Source organism: Carex rostrata, chromosome 33, assembly GCF_964058835.1.
Source record: "Carex rostrata chromosome 33, lpCarRost1.2, whole genome shotgun sequence".
Lineage (NCBI taxonomy): Eukaryota > Viridiplantae > Streptophyta > Magnoliopsida > Poales > Cyperaceae > Carex > Carex rostrata.
Window position 1 is genome coordinate 5,054,608 of NC_135950.1, and position 23,440 is coordinate 5,078,047.

Sequence of the window (23,440 nt, forward strand, 5' to 3'; positions counted from 1 at the left end):
TTATATCAAACCTTAGCTAATTTAATAAATAATTTCAATACAATCAAAACAATAGCTCTAGAAATTTTTCGGAATTAATGATAAAATATTATTGTAACATTGCTGAAATAAAAGACCCAGCCAAGAAAAACTATGTTTGTAAATACTAACAAATGGCTAGTTGCTCAAGCAATGAATTTTCATACCATCAAAAAAGTAAATAAAGAATGAAATCTATAGATGTCTGCTCAAAGCAAAAGCATTGCAACATTTGGTTGTATTGCCATTATATATGCTCCACCTCTTTGGAATAATAAAGCTTCAAATACAAAAAAAAAAAAAATGAAAAGAAAAAGGTACAACAGAAAGAAACGAATAAGTTTTTTTTGCTTTCATAATTTGTTGCTTTAAAAAAAAAAGCAATTTGCTCCCAGCCCCATCATCGACTTATTCAACCACCCCAAGAAAGGAATAATTAATCTAATCTCTCTTTGTTCTCCATCCACATTCTCCAACTACCATTCTAATCTCTCTTTCTCCCGAGCTCTAGCTGTAGCTCTCGTCCATAACAAAAATGGTGATGATACTCGATGCCTTCCTGCCAAAGTTTAACGAGCTTCTCATGCAAATGGCTCAGGATGAGGTGGGCATGCTGCTGGACATCCCTGGCCAGATCGAGAAGCTCAACAAGACCGTTTGTGACATACAATGTGTCCTAGCCGATGCTGAGAGGAAGAAGAGCAAGGGCAGTGCCATAGAGCGTTGGCTTATGCAGCTCAAAGATGTCATGTACGATGCCGATGACGTCATTGACCTCTGTCAGATGAAGGTAAAGGAGCGCCTTGCTGCCTCCAGTTCCCATTCCTCAACAAATGCTCGCTATGGCTGCCATTTGCTGTCTTGTTTCCGCAATCCTTTATTTGCTCACGAGATCGGTTACAAAATCAAAGATATAAATTCGAGGCTACAAGAGATTGCCAAGAGTAAGGCTACTTTGGGTTTGACCGAATCGCCACTCTTTTATGGGCCTTTCGTTCCAGGCAACAGAGTGGACTCGATGATCAGCCGCAAGACTGATCCCGCAGTAGTGCAAGCTGATATTGTTGGAGAACAGATTGAACAAGATACTGAGCTGCTAGTGAACTGGCTAATTGAAGAAGAGAAGGATGTGAGAGAAAACATTGTTGTTGCTGCTATTGTGGGGATGGGAGGAATTGGGAAGACTACTTTAGCCAAAAGGATCTTTAATGACAAGAGAATTGGAGAGGCATTCCAGTTAAAAATTTGGGTATGCATCTCTAAGGAGGTGAAAGGAGTAGAAGTGTTAAAGTGTATGATACGGGAGGCAGGAGGTGAGCACGGTGCCGCTCAGGAAAGATCAGAGTTGGTGCCTATACTTGTGAGAACCATTCAGAAGAAAAAGTTCCTGCTTGTTCTCGATGATGTTTGGGAAGAGAGTCGAAAGGTTTGGGATGACCTATTGCGTGCTCCCATGAATGGTGCAGCACATGGGAGTAGGTTACTGGTCACCACTCGAGACGAAAGAGTTGCGAATGGAATTAGGGTGGCAAGATCTCATCGAGTCGATAAGTTATCTGACGTGGATGGATGGTCATTGTTAATTAAGCAGGTATCACTTAAAATTATGATGATTTTTACAATTTACTCCTAATTTGAATTAACATTAGATGGGTTAACCTGCTATTATTTTCTATATTTTTTTTTTCTTGACTTACTGTTGTCTGAACTAGAGAGCAGCATCTAGCTTAATTAAAAATGTAGTTCTACATCTACTTGATGAAAAAGAAATGCAGTAGATGTAGCATTTTAAAAATGTGCATACGATCATGGCCAACTAAATTAGATTGTTCATTTACTGTATAATTGTAAACTTTCTACCTTAAATTTTCTAATATGAATGGCATTAATTTTGAATGCAAATTGGAAACTCCTAATTTTAAAATTTTGAATGCAAGTATACCAATGACATTAATTAATTTTCTACCAAAAGTTGTTCATTTTTTAATATGAAGTTACTAATTTCATGTGTATATAATTATTTGGTAGGTCGCGCCAAACGGGATTGAGAGCGAGATTCAAGATTTCAAGGAAATTGGAATGCAAATTGTTGAAAAATGTGATGGTTTGCCTCTTGCCATCAAAAGCATAGGCGGTGTACTTCGCACAAAAGGCAACACGAGAGACAACTGGGAAGCAATTCTTCGAAGCAATGTGTGGTCCATGGATGGGCTATCGGGAGATATCCATCGTGCATTCTATTTAAGCTACGAGGACCTTCAAGCACCTTTGAAACAATGCTTCATCTTTTGTTCCCTCTTTCCCGAAGATTGTGAGATCGTAAAACCAGATTTAATATATATGTGGCTAGCAGAAGGCTTTTTGCATGATAAGGGAGATATTTGGGAGTTGGGAGATTCATATTACAAGGAGTTAATTATGAGAAATCTTTTGGAAAGTCTTCCTGGCTATAAGTCCTCGTGCAAAATGCATGACCTTTTGTGGTCTTTTGCCCATCAATTGGGAAAAGATGAGAACTATGTCTTAGGGAAGGGACAAGTTTTATCCAAGTCTGACGGTTCACTGAAAGTAAGACGGTTATCAATAGAAGCATCTGAGGTAAATATTGAAGTAATTAAAAAGGAAATAGGGTTGAGAACATTAGTACATCGTGAAAAATCTGATTTTACACTTGGTGATCTATGTAAAACTGTTTGTAATCTACGTATTATAAATCTATGCAATACCGGTATCTCAAGCCTACCAGATTCTTTGTTTGGCCTTGTGCATCTGAGATACTTGGATGTCAGTGCTTCAAAGTTAAGAAGTATTCCAAGTTCCATAGAAAATCTGAGAAATTTGGCATGTTTATGGTGTACAAACTGCACTGAGTTGTCGCAGGTCCCCGAAAGCATTTGTAATCTCCGAGAATTGAGGTGTCTTGGTTTTGAAATTACAAAGGTCGAGGCAATCCCAACGGGAATAAATAATCTAGAAAAGCTCAATGTTCTACATGGTTTCAAGCCATACAAGAATAATTTGGAGAGATTTAGTAGCCTAGATGGGTTAGAATCTCTATCTAAACTCATTCAACTTCGTTTAGAGGGCTTAGAGAGAGTATGTGATAGGAACATAGCAAAGAAGGCTAACCTTAGGAGCAAGAATCATTTGAAGCAACTATACCTCTATTACACTTTATTGAGCCCAATAGAACAACTTTCCCAAACTAATGAGAAAAAGATGGTAATTGAGGATGTTTTAAATGAGCTCTGTCCTCCAAGTTCTCTAGAAGAGTTTTCAATTGAATGTTACTTTGGTAGATGCCTTCCAAATTGGTTGAACTTGGGAGCAGCCCTTCCAAACCTTAACTATCTTGTTATTCATAATTGTGTTTGCCTTGAGGAGCTTGCTCCGTTAGGCCAACTTCCCAATTTGGTGTTTCTTCGAATAAAAGGTGTATATTCAGTCGTGAGTGTGGGAGAAGAGTTCTTGGGGAGGGATATCCAAAGCGAAGATGTAATAGCTATGAGTTGTCCTATCAAGCCCGCATTTCCCAAGTTGAGTGAACTAGAATTTTTGGGGCTGCCCAAATGGAAAGAGTGGTGGTGGAATATGGGCCAGCCAGCCATGACCAAGCTAAAAAACCTGGTAATTGAGGATTGTCCCCAGTTGAGATCTCTTCCGGAGGGTCTTTCGCACCATGCTATTTCCTTGGAGTCCCTACAAATTAATGGTGCCCAGAATCTAATTTTCGTGGAGAAACTCCCATCAATCAAAGAAATTCGTGTTTCTAACAATCTAATCCTGGAGAGATTTTCAAATTTACCAAGCATCTCTCATATTCTAATAAAAAAATGCCCAAACCTACAAACTTTGGAGGACCTTAAGGCATTACAAAGCATGGTTTTAATTGATTTTGAAATGGAAACCCTCCCAGATTACTTGGCAACTATAACGCTGCAAAAGCTAACAGTCGGGTGTAGTGAGGAGTTGTTGCTGAAGATTGCAAGAGAAAGAGGAAGTGGTTCTGAGTGGAGCATATTCAAACACATTCCCAACGTGACTATCTACTCACCGAATGAATCTTTATACGTTACATACAAGAAGACACCATGCAGTTTCACCACCAATGCAAGCACAAGGTCAGTAGCTATTTAATAAGTTTTTATATTCAAGTACAAATAGCACCTATGGAACCCCATCAGTACCATACCAGTATGGTCTTGACTCTTGAGTTCTTTGTTTTTAGCCCCTTTCTAGTATGTTATGATTGCTGATTTTAATGAGGTTTCATTGAAAAGAGCAAAATCATTTCTGGCTGGTTATATCAAATTGCTTTCTGTCCTAAATTATCTGGTTATAAGAAATCATGGTGGCTGTCATCCAACAGTAATAAATTGGTAAATGTTCCATAAAAACTTAGAGATTGGTCCTTCTAAGCACCTTAGTTGATAACAATTAATCTGTATCCATGTAAAATAAATATGACAAAAATGAGTTATTAGTATTATTTAATTATTACATTGCTTGGGTTCAGTACGTTGAGGTGTATATATATCGATCACTATCTAATGTATGTATAACGTATATATATATGGATCACTATCTAATGCATGTATAACGATTCAGCAAACAAATTATTAATATAAAGGACGAAGAAAAAACAGAAAAGATTAATTTTAGAATCTTTCAAGCAAAGAATATTGCTTTTACATAACAAAGAATTATTGCACAGTATATAACAAGTATCAGAACTATAAAACTGATTCATCATTTTCAAGATATATATGCAAAAAGAGCGGTGCTGAGGGTATAAAATAAACCATTCGGAAGGTGATTCTATGTAAATGGGTGTTTGTTAATTTTTAATTTTTTTATCTACTTTGGTTATGTTTTTATTTTTATTTTTCTTATCCTTACCTTTATTTTCTTATTGTTTTTCATTTTCTTTTCTTTTCCTTTTTTATGGTAAAAAAATGGGAGATTAATTATGAAGCGTTCCTTGGATTTCCATATTTTTAATATACTGGTTAGTGCATAAATGACCGAATCGGATTGTAAATATATAAATATGAATGAATCCGTATATAGATTATATTATAAATTTATAATTCAATCTGAATTCGATTCAGTGACGGACGTCCAACAGAATTTGTATCAGTGACGGGTTTTAGACTTAAGTTCACCAAAGAGTTTGGTGAACTTAAGAACACCCTAGTTCTACTCCAAATATTAAATTGGTACACTAACGGCTACTTCGTACTATAATCATTAATTGTATAATTGTATTATTTGAATGCGTTCGAGTAATTTAATTAATCAGTTAGATATATAGATAATCGCCATTAAGTGACGGGGTTACAGATCAACTTGTCACATACTTTACATGCTAAAAGCACTATTTATTCCTACGGGGCTATCGAGTCTTGTCACTATGGTATCGAGGAGCTTTCGCGAAAATCAGGAGATTTTCAAGCTACGTTCTCTTTGCTTCGAGAATTTCACAGTGGCAGTGACAAAATCTACATAAATAAATACATACTAATTAATTGGCTGATTAGTTGGTGACGATAATCAAATTGTCACGAACATATTTGTTGGAAAGTTATTTTGTGAATAAAACTGAGTAATAGTTGATTTATCTGATTAATCATAAGTTTTATGTTAATACGGTCAATTAATTGGTCTTTTTTATTATTATTTTTTTTTACAATTATTCTTTATATACACTATGCTATTATTCTTTTTACAATTATTCTTTATATACATTATACTTTACCTTATTTTATATGCATATTTTCTAAAAGACAATTTTATAAAATTTTATTAATTAACAAAGTAAATAAGTTAAAATAAATTTATTTTGATAAGTTTAATAAATTAAATTAATCATTTTTAATATATTATGAGTGTATATATAACTTTAATGAAAATACAAAATTATCTATAAATTTTGATTAATTAACTGCATATCTATTAATTGTTTAATGACACTCTGTTCGTCATACATTTACACCACTGCTTTTGATACAAGCAGCGTATGAAAAGTGTACCGCTTTCTTTTTTGGATCCATCAATGGTATATGTTGGAGGAAAGATGTTCAATAGTACTGCTTTGACAATAGAATCATTTTTGTCTCTATCTTTTTGAAAATTTTCAACTTCTTATCATGATTTGATAAGCGTTAATTTCGTGTACTATATATATTTGGTTTATTCAATATTTAAAACCAGCTTTTCATCTACTGCAAAAGGTAATATTTTTTTTGTGAGAAATTTAAATGAAAAATCTCTCATAATATTAAAAATATTGCTGTATGACTTGATTTCAATTTTATTAAAAGTATATCTATTATTTTTTAAAAAAATCTTCAAATTCTGCAATTAATATTTTCAAATGTCATCATGTGTCATATGAAAAAAATTTGATAAAATATGTTAGATACAAACACTTCAGACATGAATTATATACACATGCATTATGAGATATTAATACTTGAACGAGAAGGTATGAATACTTGCTCGACAAGATATGAATCCTTACACGAGAGTGTATTCACGGCGATGTATGAACATTTGCATGATGAGGTATGAATACTTACACAACGGACAATCCGAAAGTACGTCATCAAGGATCTTATTTAAAAGAGAAAATTACGTAGAAGGCATCTATGGTTTTAGATTTGCAAATTTCCTCACAGATCATTAGAAATATTGACGAGATCAAATGGAGAAAAAAAACCCAACTCTAAAAACGTGTAGAAGATATATGTGTGATGTGTCCAGTTTTTTTTTTCGAAATACTTGGTATCTTAGGTATAAATACTTGATATATTATATTTTAACACTTGCGTGCATATGTATCAATATTTGCACGCATCAGTTATAAAATCTATCAAAAATTAAGTGGTCCCCAAGTAATTAATGAAGTTCAGTTAGTTAATGGCTCCCACAAGTAGTTATTGACTGCGGGATGAATGGAAAAAATTGACTGGGGGATAGTTAGTCGATTCCTAAATTCTATATAATTTATTATTTGATGTACCAAGTATTTTTATTTGAACTTGAGTAAATTATTGCTTCATGTTACATGTCACGTGAATAATGACTTCATTTTTTTAAAGTTACTTAATATGAATTAATTGCAATTTTGGTTTGAAATTTTGTATAAAAGTCTGATTGAAATTGTATTTGAAATGAACCATCAATGTTTCGCTGAATCTATAGTCGTTTTCCATGGGAACTCGAGAGATAATTGACAAATGACCAATGTTATCATAATCAGACCGGACCTCAATCTGATAAACCTTTGAGTAAATGGTTTACTGATTAGACCGGTGAATCAACAGATTTGATTACTTGTTTAATTAAATACTTACATATATATGAGATATCAATATTCTTATGAACATACTTTTATATAACATTTGTGAAATTTCCAGATATATGTATTCAATAATCTCATATAAAACCGAACTTATCGATATATTTTAAAATTTTACGTCCAAATAAAAATATGGGATCAACTAATTATCTCCCAATTTATTTCCCTCATTTATCCCCCAGTCAACAACTGTCTTTGTTGACCACTAATTAAGAGGGGGTCACAACTTTCAACACTAAAAGACAAAACAAAATGCATCATTATCGATTATTAAGTTGAGAGGCTGCTCATTTACTGGGTGTACCACTAACTACTTGAGGAACCGCTTAATATTTGATAGATTTTACAACTGGCATGCGCAAATATAGATACATATGCACGCAAGTGTTAATATATAATATATCAAGTATTTAAAAAAAAAATGGACACATCACATCCATCTTTTACACGTTTTTAAATGTGGGTTTTTTTCTCCAATCTCGCCAATATTTCTGACAATCTGTGATGAAATTTGTGAATCTAATATCACGAACATCTTTTACGTAATTTTTTCTTTCGAATGAAATCCATGATGACATACTTCCGAGTCGTCCGTCGCGTAAGTATTCATATCTTGTCATGTAGTTTCATACCTCGTCGGGCAAGTATTCTACCACGTCGAGCAAGTATTCATACATCTTTGTGCAAGTATTGATACTTCGTCGAGCAAGTATTCATATCTCATTGGGAAAGTATTAATAAATCGCATGTGACAACCTGAAAAGCCTTGTTGCCGCGAATCGGTAGGAGCCGATAGATAAGAAGTCGGAAGTGATGCAGTCTAAATCGAGATCACGACGAGTTATGAATACTTCCACTACGAGGTATGAATACTTGCGCGGTGGAAAACTCAAAATACTTCACCATGGATCTCATTTGAAAGAGAAAATTATGTAGAAAACGTCTGTGACTTTAGATTTGCAAAAGAATTCACAGATTATCAGAAATATGAGCGACATTGAAGTAAGAGAAAAAACCACATTTAAAAATGTGTAAAAAATAAGCATGTAATAAGAAAGATTGTTTAAAGAAATACTTGATATCTTACATATGAATACTTACTATATTAGATGTTAATATTTGCGTATATAAGTATACATATTTACGCGCATCAGTTGTAAAGTTTTTCAAATATAAGTAGTTCCTCAGTTAATTAGCAGTCCCCCGCATTACTATATTAGATGTTAATACTTGTCTTTTTGTGCTGGAAGTTGTGATCCCCTTATACAATTAATGATTGGGGGATGGATGGGGGAAATAAACTGGGGGAAAGAAATCTTTATTCTAAAAATATTGATTTATTAGTGTTTATCTTTAGTAAAAAAAAATAGAATAAATCAATATTTTTATTTTTATCATTTTTAATAATAATAATAAATTAAGTTCTTAATAAAATATAGAGGACTTTAAAGATTAACGTGAATTAGAATGAATAGTAGAATAACAATAATTATTATTTTGAGAAAAAACTAAATATACTGAAGTTTTTATAAGAAAATGATTATTGGAGTACTCCAAAATTTATGCATCTCATTTAAAGAAATTATGTACTATGATCCTTGCTAGTTATATAGTCCCCACTAATTATTATTCTAAAAAGATACTACAAGAATTAATGGAAGAGTATCCGTGAGGATAAAATTGACTATCTGCGAGGGTATACCGACAGAAAGGTGTTTTTCCTATTAGCGACAATAGTATCCGCGAGGGTATACCGATAGTATCGGTCGCGAGTACTCTCCCATTCTTGTATATTATCCCTGCATATCAACCTTCATAAATATAAACACTTGAAAAATAAAATATTAATACTTTGATGAATAACTTGTTATGATCATATCTTTTTCAGTCCCTCAGTCATCCGTCTAATGAAGTAGTGAGGACTCCGTATCACCACAATCTTTTCCAATCGTCTCCGCGCATCAACCTTCCTCTAACAAAATAGTTGACACATAGGTATAGATACATGGATATTATTATACTTTAGAAAAAAATTAAGTATTGGAGTTTTTGCGGTCTCTCCAGATAATTATGGTGCGGATATAGTGCAAGTACTATAGTGCGTTGTTAGCAGCTCCCTTTATAATATATATAATTTATTATTTTGTAATATAAAAAAATATTCGAAGTCTTGTGTATATAACTTATAAGACTACAAAACAAATTCTTGTTTTTGTTCACATGTAATGCCATCTAGGACTAGAAGTCCGTATAGCCATCTATCTTCTGTTATTATCAAAGGTTTAAATAGCGTTTATCGTGTTATAGCAGACTGGTTAAAAAAACAGCGCTATGTTCAAATAGCATCGATATTAATAATAGTGCAAATAACATAGAGAGAAAAGTGAATGCTATAAGGAACTTATGGACAATTCTTACTTTATATTGTAATTTTTAATATTTTTGTAAATTTCAAGATTTAAAAAAAAAAAAAAACAGAGAGAAAGGGGCTGACTTTTTATGTTGAAATTTTTAATGTTTTTTTAATTACGGAACAAGATAATAGAGCTAATTATCAAATCTCCGCAAACTTACAACTCAGCTGAGGCTTTCCCGGAAATGAGCAAATTGGTCAATTGTTCAAGAAAATAGACCAGCTCTTAACAGTTATTTCCTTCTCTTTTGTTATTTGGTATTTGAACTCCAATCATTATTCCTATTAACGAATATTTGCATTTTATTCCCAAACTGAGAAAATTAATTTTACGAAATACAAAAAGATATTCTTACTTTTTGCTTCCAGATTTTTTTTTGGTCTCGAAGAAAATAAAAATTCTATCTTCATTACAACATTAGGCTTCACATTATAATATTTATTTATTAATTTTAGAATATAATTAATTTTTGAGAAATTTAGATATATACCCATCAAAACTTCTTCAATTAGATATTTCCCCATCAAAACTTAAAATTAGTTATTTCCCTAGAGTGTTCTTAAGAAATTCGTATTCTCTACATTAACTCAAAAGATAATCTTTTGAATTAATGAATCTCAACCATCCGATCTGTTTTAAGATTTGTGCGGACTACATCTACACTAATATTAAAGACCAGTAAGAGCCGGATTTGTTCCGTTTAAAATCAGACGGTTGAGATTCATTAACTCATGAGTTAATGCAGAGGATACACATTCGTTCTTAAGATCACCAAGGTGTTTGATGAGTTTAACTCCAAAATCTATTAGATTGGCTTGAAACAATAAATCAAAACCGTTAAAACCGATTTACTTAACCAGTGATGAATTTATATGTGAAGTTTTTAGAATTTTGAATTAATTTTGTAGAAAGTCAAGCGGTCAAAATTAGAAGGTTTATAAATGAATTTTAGTACATTCATTTTTTAAACCTTTTTTACTACTTGACTTTCTACAAAATTAATTCGAAATTCTAAAAACTTTCAATATAAATTCATCACTGGAGTAAATCGGTTTTAACGGTTTAGATTTATTGTTTCAAGCTAATCTAATAGATTTGGAGTTAAGCTCACCAAACACCCTAGTGAGCTTAAGAACACCCTAGTTCTACTCTAACTATATTATAAATATACCTATTACTCAACTAAATCAATTAAAAATACTAATTAATAATAATAACAAAAATAAAAAAGATAATTATGCCCTTACATTAAAAAAAAATTGAGATGACTACGCCTCCGCCCTTTTAAACGATATTTGTGAAGTACCGGATAAATCATGAGAAAATCAAAACTACTACACAAAAACACATGAAAAAAATTACCAAATTGAACAAAAATACACGAAGATCCCTAGAAACTTTAACTTGAACAAAGTGTCTATGTTATTATTCTAGTAAGTGGTACTATGTGTTCTTCAAAAGTCATCTGTGCAGTTCTTGAGCTTGAGCTTAATTTATTACATCTTCTAGCATACTTCTTTGACAGACACATACAGCCCTTAAATCCTGATATGAAACTTTCTTCTCAACTTTAAATTGGTTTGTATTTTTTATAGTGTCATCCTTATATTAACATTCTTTTCAAATATATGAATCTGGTTCTATGACTCTATCATTATGCCAAATATCTTTTACTATAATCAGGTTTCAAAAAAAGAAAATGTGACAGGATAGTGGTCTGACGTTGTGCGTTCTGTTTATGGTGATCTAGTCGGGCATGCACCCTTTCCATGTATATAGTTGTTACTACTGTTTAATACCAAATTGGTCGTCCAATTGGTCTCGTATGAATGTCACAATTCTCCCTGTATAAGTGATTTAAACTATTGTGTTCTCAACTACTCAGTTTGACTAAGTTAACCCGAGAAGCACTAAGGTGTTTTCTTAATTCCTGCAACTGTAGGACAAATTAGTAGCACCAGTGTGCTCTCCTCATCTTCCTCATTCAGTAATTGCAAGGAATCGATCAAAAGAGCCTAATTTCTTCGTTTCCATTTTCACTGTTGTTCTTTCCTTCTTATTCGCGAATCTCATTTTTTGTTTCCCTTTGGCAGACTAAGGAGGAAGGAGACTCTTTATTCAGGAGACTGGTGTTCCATGCGCCAGGAAGCAAATTCAAGAGGGTGCATTACCTTAGAGTTCAGGAAGAGCCATAGCAGTGATTTAATTGAGACATAAAAAAAGGTCCCACTGTCATATTTGATGAGAGACATAGCAGTGAAGTAATAATTAAAAGAGGTATAATTGTCCTTTTATTTTTTTTATTATTAATCAGTGTTTTTAATTTATATAATTGAGTAATGGGTATATTTATAATGAGGTGGGCTACGGTGAGTTGCGAAGTAAAGCGACTATTTTACTTCACGTTCATATTTTGCGATTTTTAAGTTCAAAACGTCGATCCGAACCGTTCATCTTGTTCTCCATATTGAAATGTGCTTGGAGACTAAATTTTACATTTTTTGGAATTTTTTTACTATTTATTAAGCAATTTTGAAAGTCGCTGATCTGATGGTCTAGAAAATTTTACTGTTTTTTACTGTTTACAGCAAAACAGTAATTTTCAAAAATGCTTAATAAATAGTAAAAAAATTCCAAAAAATGTAAAATTTGGTCTCCAAGCACATTTCAATATGGATTAAATATCTAACGGTTCGAATCGGTCGTTTGGACTTTCAAAATAAAAATACGGCGTGAAGTAGAAATGCGTTTTACTTCGCAACTCACCGTAGCCCACCTCATTTATAATATAGTTATGTTTAGATGGGGAAATAACTAATTTTAAAATTTTGATGGAGAAATATCTAATTGAAGAAGTTATGATGGATATATATCTAAATTTCTCTTAATTTTTTCTCCTAGAAACAATTTGAGACGTTGTTACAACATTTTAATTAAAAGTGAAAAGATTTTTTTAGATAAACCAAAATTTTACGGCCATTTTTATTAATATCCTTAAAAAAAACTTAATTTTAAAAATAACCCTACATTTAATTTTTTATTAAAAATGCCCCAACCGCCAGGCCATGGGGCAGCCCAAAACACAAGCGGAGCGCTCCATACCCACTAGCGGAGCGCCCGTGGCTAGGGCGCCCCATGGCCTTTGATTTTTTTTTTTTTTAGAGATCTTAGTATTTTGATTTGAATAATTTTGTGAAAAAAAAAAGTTTTCTTATTTAGAGTGTATGCCAAAAAATAAAATATTTGATATATTTACGAAGTGATGTCGTAAATTTTTATAACTTTGATTTTTTTTATTTTTATTTTTTTGGTGAACTTTGATTTTATTTGTCAATTGGATATCACAAGTCTAAATATAGGATTATTAATAGAGCCTGGCGGTTGGGGCATTTTTAATAAAAAATTAAATGTAGGATTATTTTTAAAATTAAGTTTTTTTTAAGGATATTAATAAAAATGGCCGAAAATTTTATTCAGACATTAAATCTCATTGAGGCTCTTTTAATGATTTCATTTAACTTTTTTAGTCACTTAATTATGCTGAACATTGGTTTCTTAATAAGAATTAAAATCGCCTCCTTGAACTTCATTTTGTTATAAATTTTAATCATATGTCCGGGCCTTAAGACACCTCTATTCATAAATTAAGTATTCTTAATCCTTATCTCTACAGATCACGAATTAAGCCTACCAAACATAATCTCTCTAGCGTGGATTAAAGTTTAATCCATTTACCTTTGTCAACCCGCTCCCGTGTTTTGAGAAGTTAACAATTGGAACGGAGGTAGTAAAATATAATTTATTTATTGAGTTTTGGTTCAGTCAATGGAACCAATTTAAATCGTTTCAATAAGGAAAAAGGTAAAGCGCCTATCTTCATTCTTCAATTGTTTATTTAAAAGTGTCTATTTATTTCTATATTAACAATAATTATTTTGTCTATTTATACATGAGAACAGAGTAGGTTTTATGGGTATGACCGTATATGATCTACTCTTGAGTTCAATGAGCTCTGATATCGTCCGATCTGTATTAAAATATATGCACACGAACATAAAAGTTAACATGCACAAATTTTAAAGTGGAGCACATACATCTTAATACAGATCGGTGTTTGAGACCATCAAACCAAATTAGGTCCGATGGATATCGCACCTACTCTGAATTATTTTTACATATTAAATTATAAATTATGACTTCAGAAAAGGTTTGCATTTTTTTTTAAAAGGAAATCTTTAAATTAGGTATATATTTTTTTTAAATGTCTTGTATAAAAATTAAAATTGTATCACTTCCGTATAAAATCAAATTTATCACCAATAAAACTAAAGTATATAGTTCAGCGGGTCCTTGATGGGTGTAGATTTCAACAGTAAACTTTTTGGCTCAAAGTAGTGAAGAGAAAAAAGGAAAAAATTATTTTGGACTATTCTGTCCACGTTTTTTTAAAAACTATTTAAACTGCAGACAACTCGGAGACAAGGTCTCATGTAGGGGTGTTCAACTGTTGGTTCGGTTGAAACCGAATTAAAATAACTAAATAATTTTTTTTTTAGTTTTTAAAAATAGAATTGAACCTAACTGAACAAACCGAACCGAAGTAAATTTTGGTTTGTTCAGTTCAAACCAAGATAAATTTATTGGTGTCATTATCAACAAATTAAATTACATATATTCATACACAAGTTGTTCAATTCTATGCAAAATACGTAGATGTTTTAAAATATTTAAACTTCTTCATTTTTCTTTTGATTCCAAGGCAGCAGTCATTACTCGATCATATGTATATAATTAGGTCAAATATTAAAATGGTACACTAAAGGCTACTTTGTAGTATAATTAATCATTAATTGTATTATTTGAATGCGATCGACTAATTTAATCAATCAGTTAGAATTGTATGATTGGTTATTTACATCTGAAAGAGAGCCGAGATGTAACAAATAGAGGCATGTGTTTTGACGGCTTTTACAAATATTGGGCCTTTATTGTAATTTATGCGGGCCTAATGTCTGAATGCAGTAGTTTATTCGGCCGCTATTGGAAAAGAAAATAAGTTACGCTATTCTCTTCTTATTTCTCATCTGGTCTTATCGCTACTTTTGTGGCTGAGCCTTCGTCTACCTCAGAGTCAGTCAGTGGGCGACTCCTAGCCAATGCTGAAAGAAAGCAGAGCAAGGGCAGTGCCATAGAGCGTTGGCTTATGCAGCTCAAGGATGCCGATGACATCATTGACCTCTGTCAGATCAAGGTAAAGGAGTGCCTTGTTGCCTCCAGTTCCCATTCCTCAACAAATGCTCGCTATGGCTGCCATTTGCTATCTTGTTTTCGTAACCCTTTATTTGCTCATGAGATCGGTTACAAAATCAAAGATATAAATTCGAGGCTACAAGAGATTGCCAAGAGTAAGGCTAATCTGGATTGACCGAATCACTAATCTTTTCTAGGCCTTTCGTTCGAGGTAGCCGAGTGGACTCGATCATCACCCACAAGACTGATCCCACAGTTGTGCTAGCTGATATTGTTGGAGAAAAGATTGAAAAAGATACTAAGCTGCTAGTGAATTGGCTAATTAAAGAAGAGAATGATCTGAGAGAAAACATTGGTGTTGCTGCTATTGTGGGGATGGGAGGAATTGGGAAGACCACTTTAGCCAAAAGGATCTTTAATGATCAGAGAATTGAAGAGGAATTCCAATTAAAAATTTGGGTATGTATCTCAAAGGAGGTGAAAAGGAGTAGAAGTGCGGAAGTGTATGATACGGGAAGCAGGAGGTGAGCACGGTGCTGTCCAAGAAAGATCAGAGTTGGTGCCTTTACATGAGAGAACCGTTCAGAACAAGAAGTTCCTGCTTGTGATTTTCCTTTATATTATATTGGGCTTCTTTGCAAATCACTAAAACAAAATGTCAACTTGCTAGGAATCTCAAACAAAAAATAAGTAACAAATTTTGGGCTTCTTTGCAAAAATATGGCTGCCATTAAGTCCTTTAAATTATGGTGCGCCTCTTGTAGTGTGGGAAAAATGGCACGCCGGAGCCGGGTCCGTCACGGAACGGCATGGCTCCGTCACGGTACAGCACGGCACGGGTGTCAGATACGTGCCATGACTCGGGTGTCCCGTGTCGTGACCAATTGTTAGCACAGAAGACACGGCACGGCATGGCACGGAAATTATCTTGGTCACAGCACGGCACGGCACAAAAAAAAAAGAAATAAAAGTAGGGGCTTGGCTGTGAAATTTTCATGTGTGGTTCTAAAACTTTGTTAACGTGACTGGTCACTGCACGTTTGGTTACGGCACGATTTGGTCACGGCACGACTTGGTCACGGCACGACTTGGTCACGGCACGCGAATCACGACGCACGCCGTAACCATTCGTGTGCCGTGACCACCTCTCATAATTTTGGTCACGGCACTTTTTTCCACACTAGCCTCTTGTCATAAACTTTTGTACTACCCTTTGAATTAGTGTCTGATATTGTCACAAACTTTATACTATCTTTTGTAGTATTCTTTGCACAAGTCTTGAAATTCAACAATTGTTAATTATGCTTTCTTGATTAAATATTTAATATCCTTTATTTTTATTTAGAAGATTCATATATAAATCTGGAATTAGGGCTGCAAAATGAAAAAGAATGAACTCAAACGAAAACATGAATGCTACCATTCTGGTAATTAATTGCTTGTACTTTCAAGATTTTATTTTCTTAAGTCAGCTTATACACCAATCCCCGATTTTTTTTCCTTTTCTTTCCTGAACTTCCGACATATTTTTGTACTGTTGCCAGAAGGTAATTAATACAATAAAAAAAGTAATTCTATTAATTACTTACTATAAATCTGTTTGGAACTGAAGGCTTGGTTGTAGTTGTTGTTGTTGTATTACTTACTATAAATCTGTTATTCTTTGTTAAATCTGCTAATGGAAGATTCGACATTTTCTCGGACTGTAGGATCGTGGTGACAGGAACTGCCATACTGGAGAGCGGCAGCATTGGTGGCACACTGTGCAGCCACGTACCAGGCACACAAGGAATACATTAAACTAACCTTTGTACCAAGGAAAGCGTTGGAACAGCCGCATTGAATTGCAAATTGGGCGAGAAGAAATAACACAAGCTTTCAAGGGGCACCAAGTACACAGTTCAAATGTGATAAGAGTTTCCAAATGGAACTGGACTCTTCAATCTTCTAGAAAGAGGAATCAGAACAGTAACAAGAGAAGAGGATTAGTGAGTTAATTGTAGGTAAAAGATGCAGAATCTAACATGTTTGGTTTTAGTTATAACCTTCCCAAAAATAACAAACAAAAAGAATGATCTGTCAGTAAATGTAAGAACAAAGGGCATGTTTTTTTGTTTGTCAGTAAATGTAAGAACAAAGCATAATTTCTTTTTTCTTGTTATGAATTTTTTACTCTCTTTTTTATAATAGTATGTTGCACATTTTTAAGCTGAAATACTTTGTCCTTGTATATTTTGCACCCAGGTTATCTAGCAACATACAAGTTATTTTTGTTGTTTATATTTGTTTTTGTTGTCTAGCAACATATAACTTCAAATTTAATATATATTTTTCATTTGTGTTGTAAATAATTCTAAAAAAACTATTGTGCATGCATTGACATGCAAAGATAACTTGTAATACGTCTTCGTTGTAACACACGGGCACGATACTAGTATATTATATTATAATTCAATATGAATTCGATTCAACGACGGTCATCCAACAGAAGGCCCAGTTCATAAAAAAATAAAAACTAAAAACTGTTTTGGGCCAACTTTTAAGTGCATTTCCCTTCCTTTGTCTATTGGGCCTGTGCTATACTAATATCATGAAGATTTCTTTTGTTAGTCACCGTTACAGATAATTCTATATCGTTCCGAGCGAGAAAAATATATATATATATATATATATATATATATTTTAATTGTACAAATTTAATTGAACTACATTTATTTCCAGTTTCATACTTAATTGTCAAATAAATTATTGAGATAATTCTGATTTGGAGTAGGTACCGTATGCTAAAAGGAATAACAGTGTATTTCATCTCTGACAGTTGGAGTTGGTAGACTGTGTTATAAAAGCAATCATTGTGATTGAGAAACACACCACAAACAAATGTACAAGTAATGCCTACTATCTCTTATATTAATTAATTAAATGGAGCGGTACATGCACCCTGAGCCCTGAGGCCTAGCCTTAAAATTGGTTCCATTAACTGAATTGAATTCACAACAGAATAACCACATGTTTCACCACTATGGTATCATATCTATGAAAAACTGGACGTATCCAGTTAAATGAATAAGTGTGAAAGTTGCAGACAAGTCGGAGACAAGGCTCATGAGCTTCTGAACGGAGCTCGGAGATATTACCAAGTAGGGTATTAACCTCGGGCAGGGCACGGGCGGGCCGGGTATACCCGGGCAGGGGCACGGGTAGAGGTCGGGCACGGGTACGGCGGGTATACGGGTATTTCGAGTATTTTTTTCAAAAACTGTGCCCTGTCCGTCCTATATCCTTGCCCGCGGTACCCTTGAGGGGTAGGGCGGTCCGGGTAGGTCCGTTTTTTTTTCTGTTTTTTTTTCTATTTTTTTCCTGTTATTTTTTTTTCTTTTTTTGTTATGTTTTTTTTTTAACAGTGTCGTATAAATATTATTACGTGTTTATAATTCGACTTTTAAAATCTGAATAGTTCAATATCAAATAGTATATATATATATATACTAGTATCATACCCGTGCGTTGCAACGGGGATATATTATAAGAAACAAATATGTCAATGAAAATAATAATTATCTAAAAATTAAGACACATGTTAATAGAAAAATTATATGATTTTGTATTTTTAATTAACTTTAATCGTGATCTTTAATAACAATTTGATGATGTGATGATTCTTTATTTTTAAGTACCAATAATATCAAATAATAGCTCGATTCGAATCTAATATCAAATACTCGATTCGAATCTAATATCAAATATCGACATATATATATCATACAACAATTCAATATCGACATATAATATGATATAAAAAATATAAATAAAAAGTATTATCATGTGTATGTATAGGATATATATATATATATATATATATATATATATATATAGAGTACGGCTAACGCGCTTCCTCTAGCATATGGGCCGAAATGCTTCCGGTGGAAATTTGAAATTTCAAAATCTAAAAAGTCGATCTGAACCGTTCATCTTCTTCTTCATATTAATATCTGCTTGGAGACCAAATTTTACATTTTTCTGAAATTTTTTACTATTTATTAAGCCATTTTGAAAATCGCTGATCCAACGGTGGCTTACCAAACAGTAAAAATCAGAAGCTACCGTTGGATCAGCGATTTTCAAAATGGCTTAATAAATAGTAAAAAATTTCAGAAAAATGTAAAATTTGGTCTCCAAGCAGATATTAATATGGAGAAGAAGATGAACGGTTCAGATCGACTTTTTGGATTTTAAAATTTCAAATTTCCACCGGAAGCATTTCGGCCCATATGCTAGAGGAAGCGCGTTAGCCGTACTCTATATATATATATATATATATATATATATATATAGACACACATACACACACACATATTATAAGAGAAATATATGCTTACACACATTCCAATTTTGTATTCTTCTTCTTCTTCTTCTTCTTCTTTGTTTCTAATTTAGAATACACACACGCACATTGATATATTATATATTGAAAATATATTTTAAATTGCACACACCAATATGTATAGAAACAAAGAAAGATAAATAAGGAAATAAAAAAAAATTGATTTCCATTATGATCTGTATAGAAACGAAGAAGAAGTAAGGAAACAAAGAAATAAGAAAATGGAAGGTAGAGTCTTCTCAATTGAAGATGAGAAATATAGAAACAAAGAAATAAGGAAATGAATAAATATATCGCTAAATTTCAGAATTTGTTCAATTTTAATTGTAACATATCGTGTGGCAGCACATGTGGTGAGTATACTTTTAACTAAATTTAGACTTTTATACATAAAATAGATGCATTTAATCAAAAGAAGACAAATTATGTAATTGGAGAGCTGAGATCAAATCCGAAGTTTTATCTTTCAATCGTAGCCGTTGGCGGATCGGACACCCAACGTGCTTAATAATAGAATGGAGATATATATATATATATATATATATATAGAGAGAGAGAGAGAGAGAGAGGAGGGTTCCAATGTACCCAAATGCACCCTATCTTTCAAATTATATTTCTCCGTTTTCAAAGTCCGAATAGTCAATCCGAACCATTAGATGCGATTTATATATTAAGATGTGCTTGGAGACCAAATTTTACATTTTTTAGAATTTTTTTACTATTTATTAAGCCACTATGAAAATCGCTGATTTTACATATTCTGGACCATTAGATCAGCGATTTTTCAAAGTGGCTTAATAAATAGTAAAAAAATTCCAAAAAATGTAAAATTTGGTCTCCAAGCACATCTTAATATATAGATCGCATCTAACGGTTCGGATTGACTATTCGGACATTGAAAATGGAAAAAAAGGATATGGTGCATTTGGGTGCACAAAAATTTGGGTGCATTTGAACCCTCCTCATATATATATATACATAAAATTATCAAGTCACATTTTTATAATTCCTACATAAATAAAATTTGTAACATATATATATAAATTATTCTTGCGAAAATTTATATGTTTAATCGGCTAAGTACAAATGTATTTATTTATTTCTTTACACGAGTCATTTTATTTTATTTTTAAATTCTCATTCTAATTATATAGTTTCATAATTTATTTATATCTCGAACTTTTTAGTTTACATTTTAAATTGATAATATATTTTCTAAACGTTCATTTTAAATTGATAATATATTTTGTAAACGTTCATTTATTTTCAATTGGTACCAAAAAATATAAATAAAAAATATCTTAAATCAATTACTTTAAAACAATAAAATAAAAATAAAAATTTTCTTAAATCAATTACTTTAAATAATTATGAATTATTTTAAAGCAATAGATTAAAAAATAAAAGTTACCCTCCTCCTTTATTCCGGGCTTGAGACCGGCTATGTAAAATAACATAGGCGGATTCTAACTTTTTTATTGTTAGTAATTCTTCTTTAAAACGAATAATTTAAAAACTAATTGGAATGTTTAGAAATTTATAATTTAAAAAATAATTATAAAGATTAAAAGAAGTTAGAAATTTATACCGACACTACATATCTAGAAGTTCTCATTCCTATACCATTCTTCGCTCTCTTCTGCACCGTCTGAATCCGAATTAGCCTCGTGCCGTGCCTCGGTACCGCTTTCCTCAGTGTCGACTTCGGATGATGATGCTTCATGCACATGTTGCCTGCGCTCTTCAGCTTGAATCCAATCTTTCAAGCACACAAGTCTCTCAAAAACATTTGCACCCAATTTACTGCATTTATCGGAGAGGATCCTGTTCGCCAAACTAAAACAACTTTCGGAAGGTACGGTTGACACGGGCATGGCAAATACGTCACGAGCCATCATCGCCAGTGTTGGAAATGCCCTTTGATGCCTCCTCCACCATGCCATGACATCAAGTCCCTGTTCATTTCCGTTCATCATCAATACATAGGTCACTATCTCGCTTGTTGTTTGTGGTTCGATCTCTGACTGGAAATCTGCTAACAAACCACCACTGCTAGTGCTCCTAGAAGCGAAACTATTGAAAAATTTAAAAAAATTAGTGAACAAATAATGCATATATTATAAATAATAAATATTACAAAATACATGTATATGGTCGGGCATTTGTCCAAAAAAATCGGTCCGGTCCGTTTTTTGCCCCTTCCCGCCTACCCGTGTACCCGACCTATACCCGGGCTCGGGCACGAGTACCCCGGGTATCGGGTACGGGCAGGCAGGGTAGGGTATACCCGACTGGGACAAAATCAAACCACTATTACCAAGCGTCACTTAAATGAGATTAGAGCTAGCTCATAACTCATAAATATCTACCACTTTTGCACACACACTATAATTAATACTTGTTCACTTCTTTATTGACATCTTCGGCATATAAGATGCTGCACACCACAGGAGTACTATGCCCATATCAGAAGAGGGTTTGGAAGGCCAAGACGCCACCAAAGGTAAGGGTATTCATATGGGTAATGTTACACAATAAACTATTAACTAGAGACATGCTACGGAGAAGAGGATGCGGATTATGTGCTGGTCATATGGTGGAAACAAGTAAACACCTTTTTTGGGATTGTTCAGTATCTAAAGCATACTGGATTCTGTTGCTTCTCAAATTGGGTTTGGGTACAATACATAATAGTGTTAGCGATCACGTTAGACTCTGGGTAGGAGAAGGAGCAGGAGCAAGAGCTATGCAAACGGAAGAACTGAGGTTGGTGTGGACAACAGCTTGGGCAGCGGGATTGTGGTCCCTGTGGCGAGAACGGAATAGTAGAATTTTTAATCAAAAGACAAAGACAGTTACGTTGCTCGTAGAAGAAACGATCAAGGAAGTTAGACTATGGATAGATAATGGATGAGGGGTTTTAGAGGAGCATGAACCCTCGGTTTTCTTATTTCTTCAAAAGTAGAATATCTAATTTCATTGAGTAATGTAATATATATAGGAGGTGTTTGAACATTTGTAATTAATTTTTTATCAATGCAAAACAGTAGGCTGTCAATTGCCAACCTACCATCAAAAAAAAACTTTGTGTTTTTATGATGTGAATTTAGCCCTGACTGGTGATCGCATGCCAATATAATATTGCAATAATATAAAGCCGCTACTGATCATTGATAAATTGCTCCTTCCTATTTACTATGAGGAGGGTTCAAATGCCTCCATGTTTTTGTGCCTCCATCATGCCTCCATCTCTCTCCATCATTTTCAAAGTTTAAACAGTCGATCCGAACCGCTCAACCTAACCTCCATACTAAAATATGTTTGGAGACCAAATTTTATATTTTTAGAAATTTTTTTACTATTTTTTTAGATAGGTACAAAATCAGTAAATCTGAATCATCTAAAAACAGTATTTTTGTACCTATCTAAAAAAATAGTAAAAAAATTCCTAAAAATATAAAATTTGGTCTCCAAACATATTTTAGTATGGAGGTTAGATTAAGCGGTTCGGATCGACTGTTTGAACTTTGAAAATGATGAAGAGAGATGGAGGCATGATGGAGGCACAAAAACATGGAGGCATTTGAACCCTCCTCATTTACTATTGTGTTTATGTAACTAATGTTCAATTCACCTATAGATTTTACATACAAAATTTACTTACCATCAGTGACTTCATCATCAGAGTCAGTCCTGAAGATTTTGAGGTCCGGAGTGAGAGAAAAATTTGGGACGTCGTTTATATATACAATTTTTTTATAAGATCAGCTAATACGTTTCTACAAGTACTTCAACACCATATGTTTATCAGTCATTTTAGTCCAAACAGTCAATTGGAATCGTTCAACATGATATCCATATTAAAAAGTGCTTGGAGATCAAATTTTATATTTTTTGAAACTTTTTTACTAGTTTTTAAGATAGATAAAAAATCCATTGAGTCAGAAGATTCTAGATCATAAATAACAATTATTTTCTACCTACTTCAAAAACAGTAAAAAAGTTTTTAAA

The 23,440-nt window shown here is 33.1% G+C and overlaps 2 protein-coding genes across 2 annotated transcripts; both read left to right on the forward strand.

Annotated features, from left to right (window-relative positions):
- The first annotated feature begins 317 nt into the window (after positions 1 to 317).
- LOC144548433 (putative disease resistance protein RGA3) lies at positions 318 to 17,260 on the forward strand. Its single transcript, XM_078297091.1, has 4 exons — positions 318 to 1,609; positions 2,047 to 4,139; positions 11,889 to 12,072; positions 16,755 to 17,260. Exons 1-3 carry the CDS (start codon positions 554 to 556, stop codon positions 12,010 to 12,012), a joined length of 3,273 nt encoding a protein of 1,090 aa, XP_078153217.1. The 5' UTR covers positions 318 to 553; the 3' UTR covers positions 12,013 to 12,072; positions 16,755 to 17,260.
- On the forward strand, positions 14,919 to 17,201 carry LOC144548446 (disease resistance protein RGA2-like). The gene is made up of 2 exons (XM_078297109.1): positions 14,919 to 15,046; positions 15,243 to 17,201. Exons 1-2 carry the CDS (start codon positions 15,012 to 15,014, stop codon positions 15,571 to 15,573), a joined length of 366 nt encoding a protein of 121 aa, XP_078153235.1. The 5' UTR covers positions 14,919 to 15,011; the 3' UTR covers positions 15,574 to 17,201.
- Positions 17,261 to 23,440: the final 6,180 nt, after the last annotated feature.

Coding starts and splice junctions, on each gene's coding strand:
- LOC144548433 (XM_078297091.1), top strand. CDS start 554: ATGGTGATGATACTCGATGCCTTCCTGCCAAAGTTTAACGAGCTTCTC. Junction 1,610..2,046: donor GGTCATTGTTAATTAAGCAG/GTATCACTTAAA, acceptor ATTATTTGGTAG/GTCGCGCCAAACGGGATTGA. Junction 4,140..11,888: donor ACCACCAATGCAAGCACAAG/GTCAGTAGCTAT, acceptor TCCCTTTGGCAG/ACTAAGGAGGAAGGAGACTC.
- LOC144548446 (XM_078297109.1), top strand. CDS start 15,012: ATGCCGATGACATCATTGACCTCTGTCAGATCAAG. Junction 15,047..15,242: donor TTGACCTCTGTCAGATCAAG/GTAAAGGAGTGC, acceptor AATCTTTTCTAG/GCCTTTCGTTCGAGGTAGCC.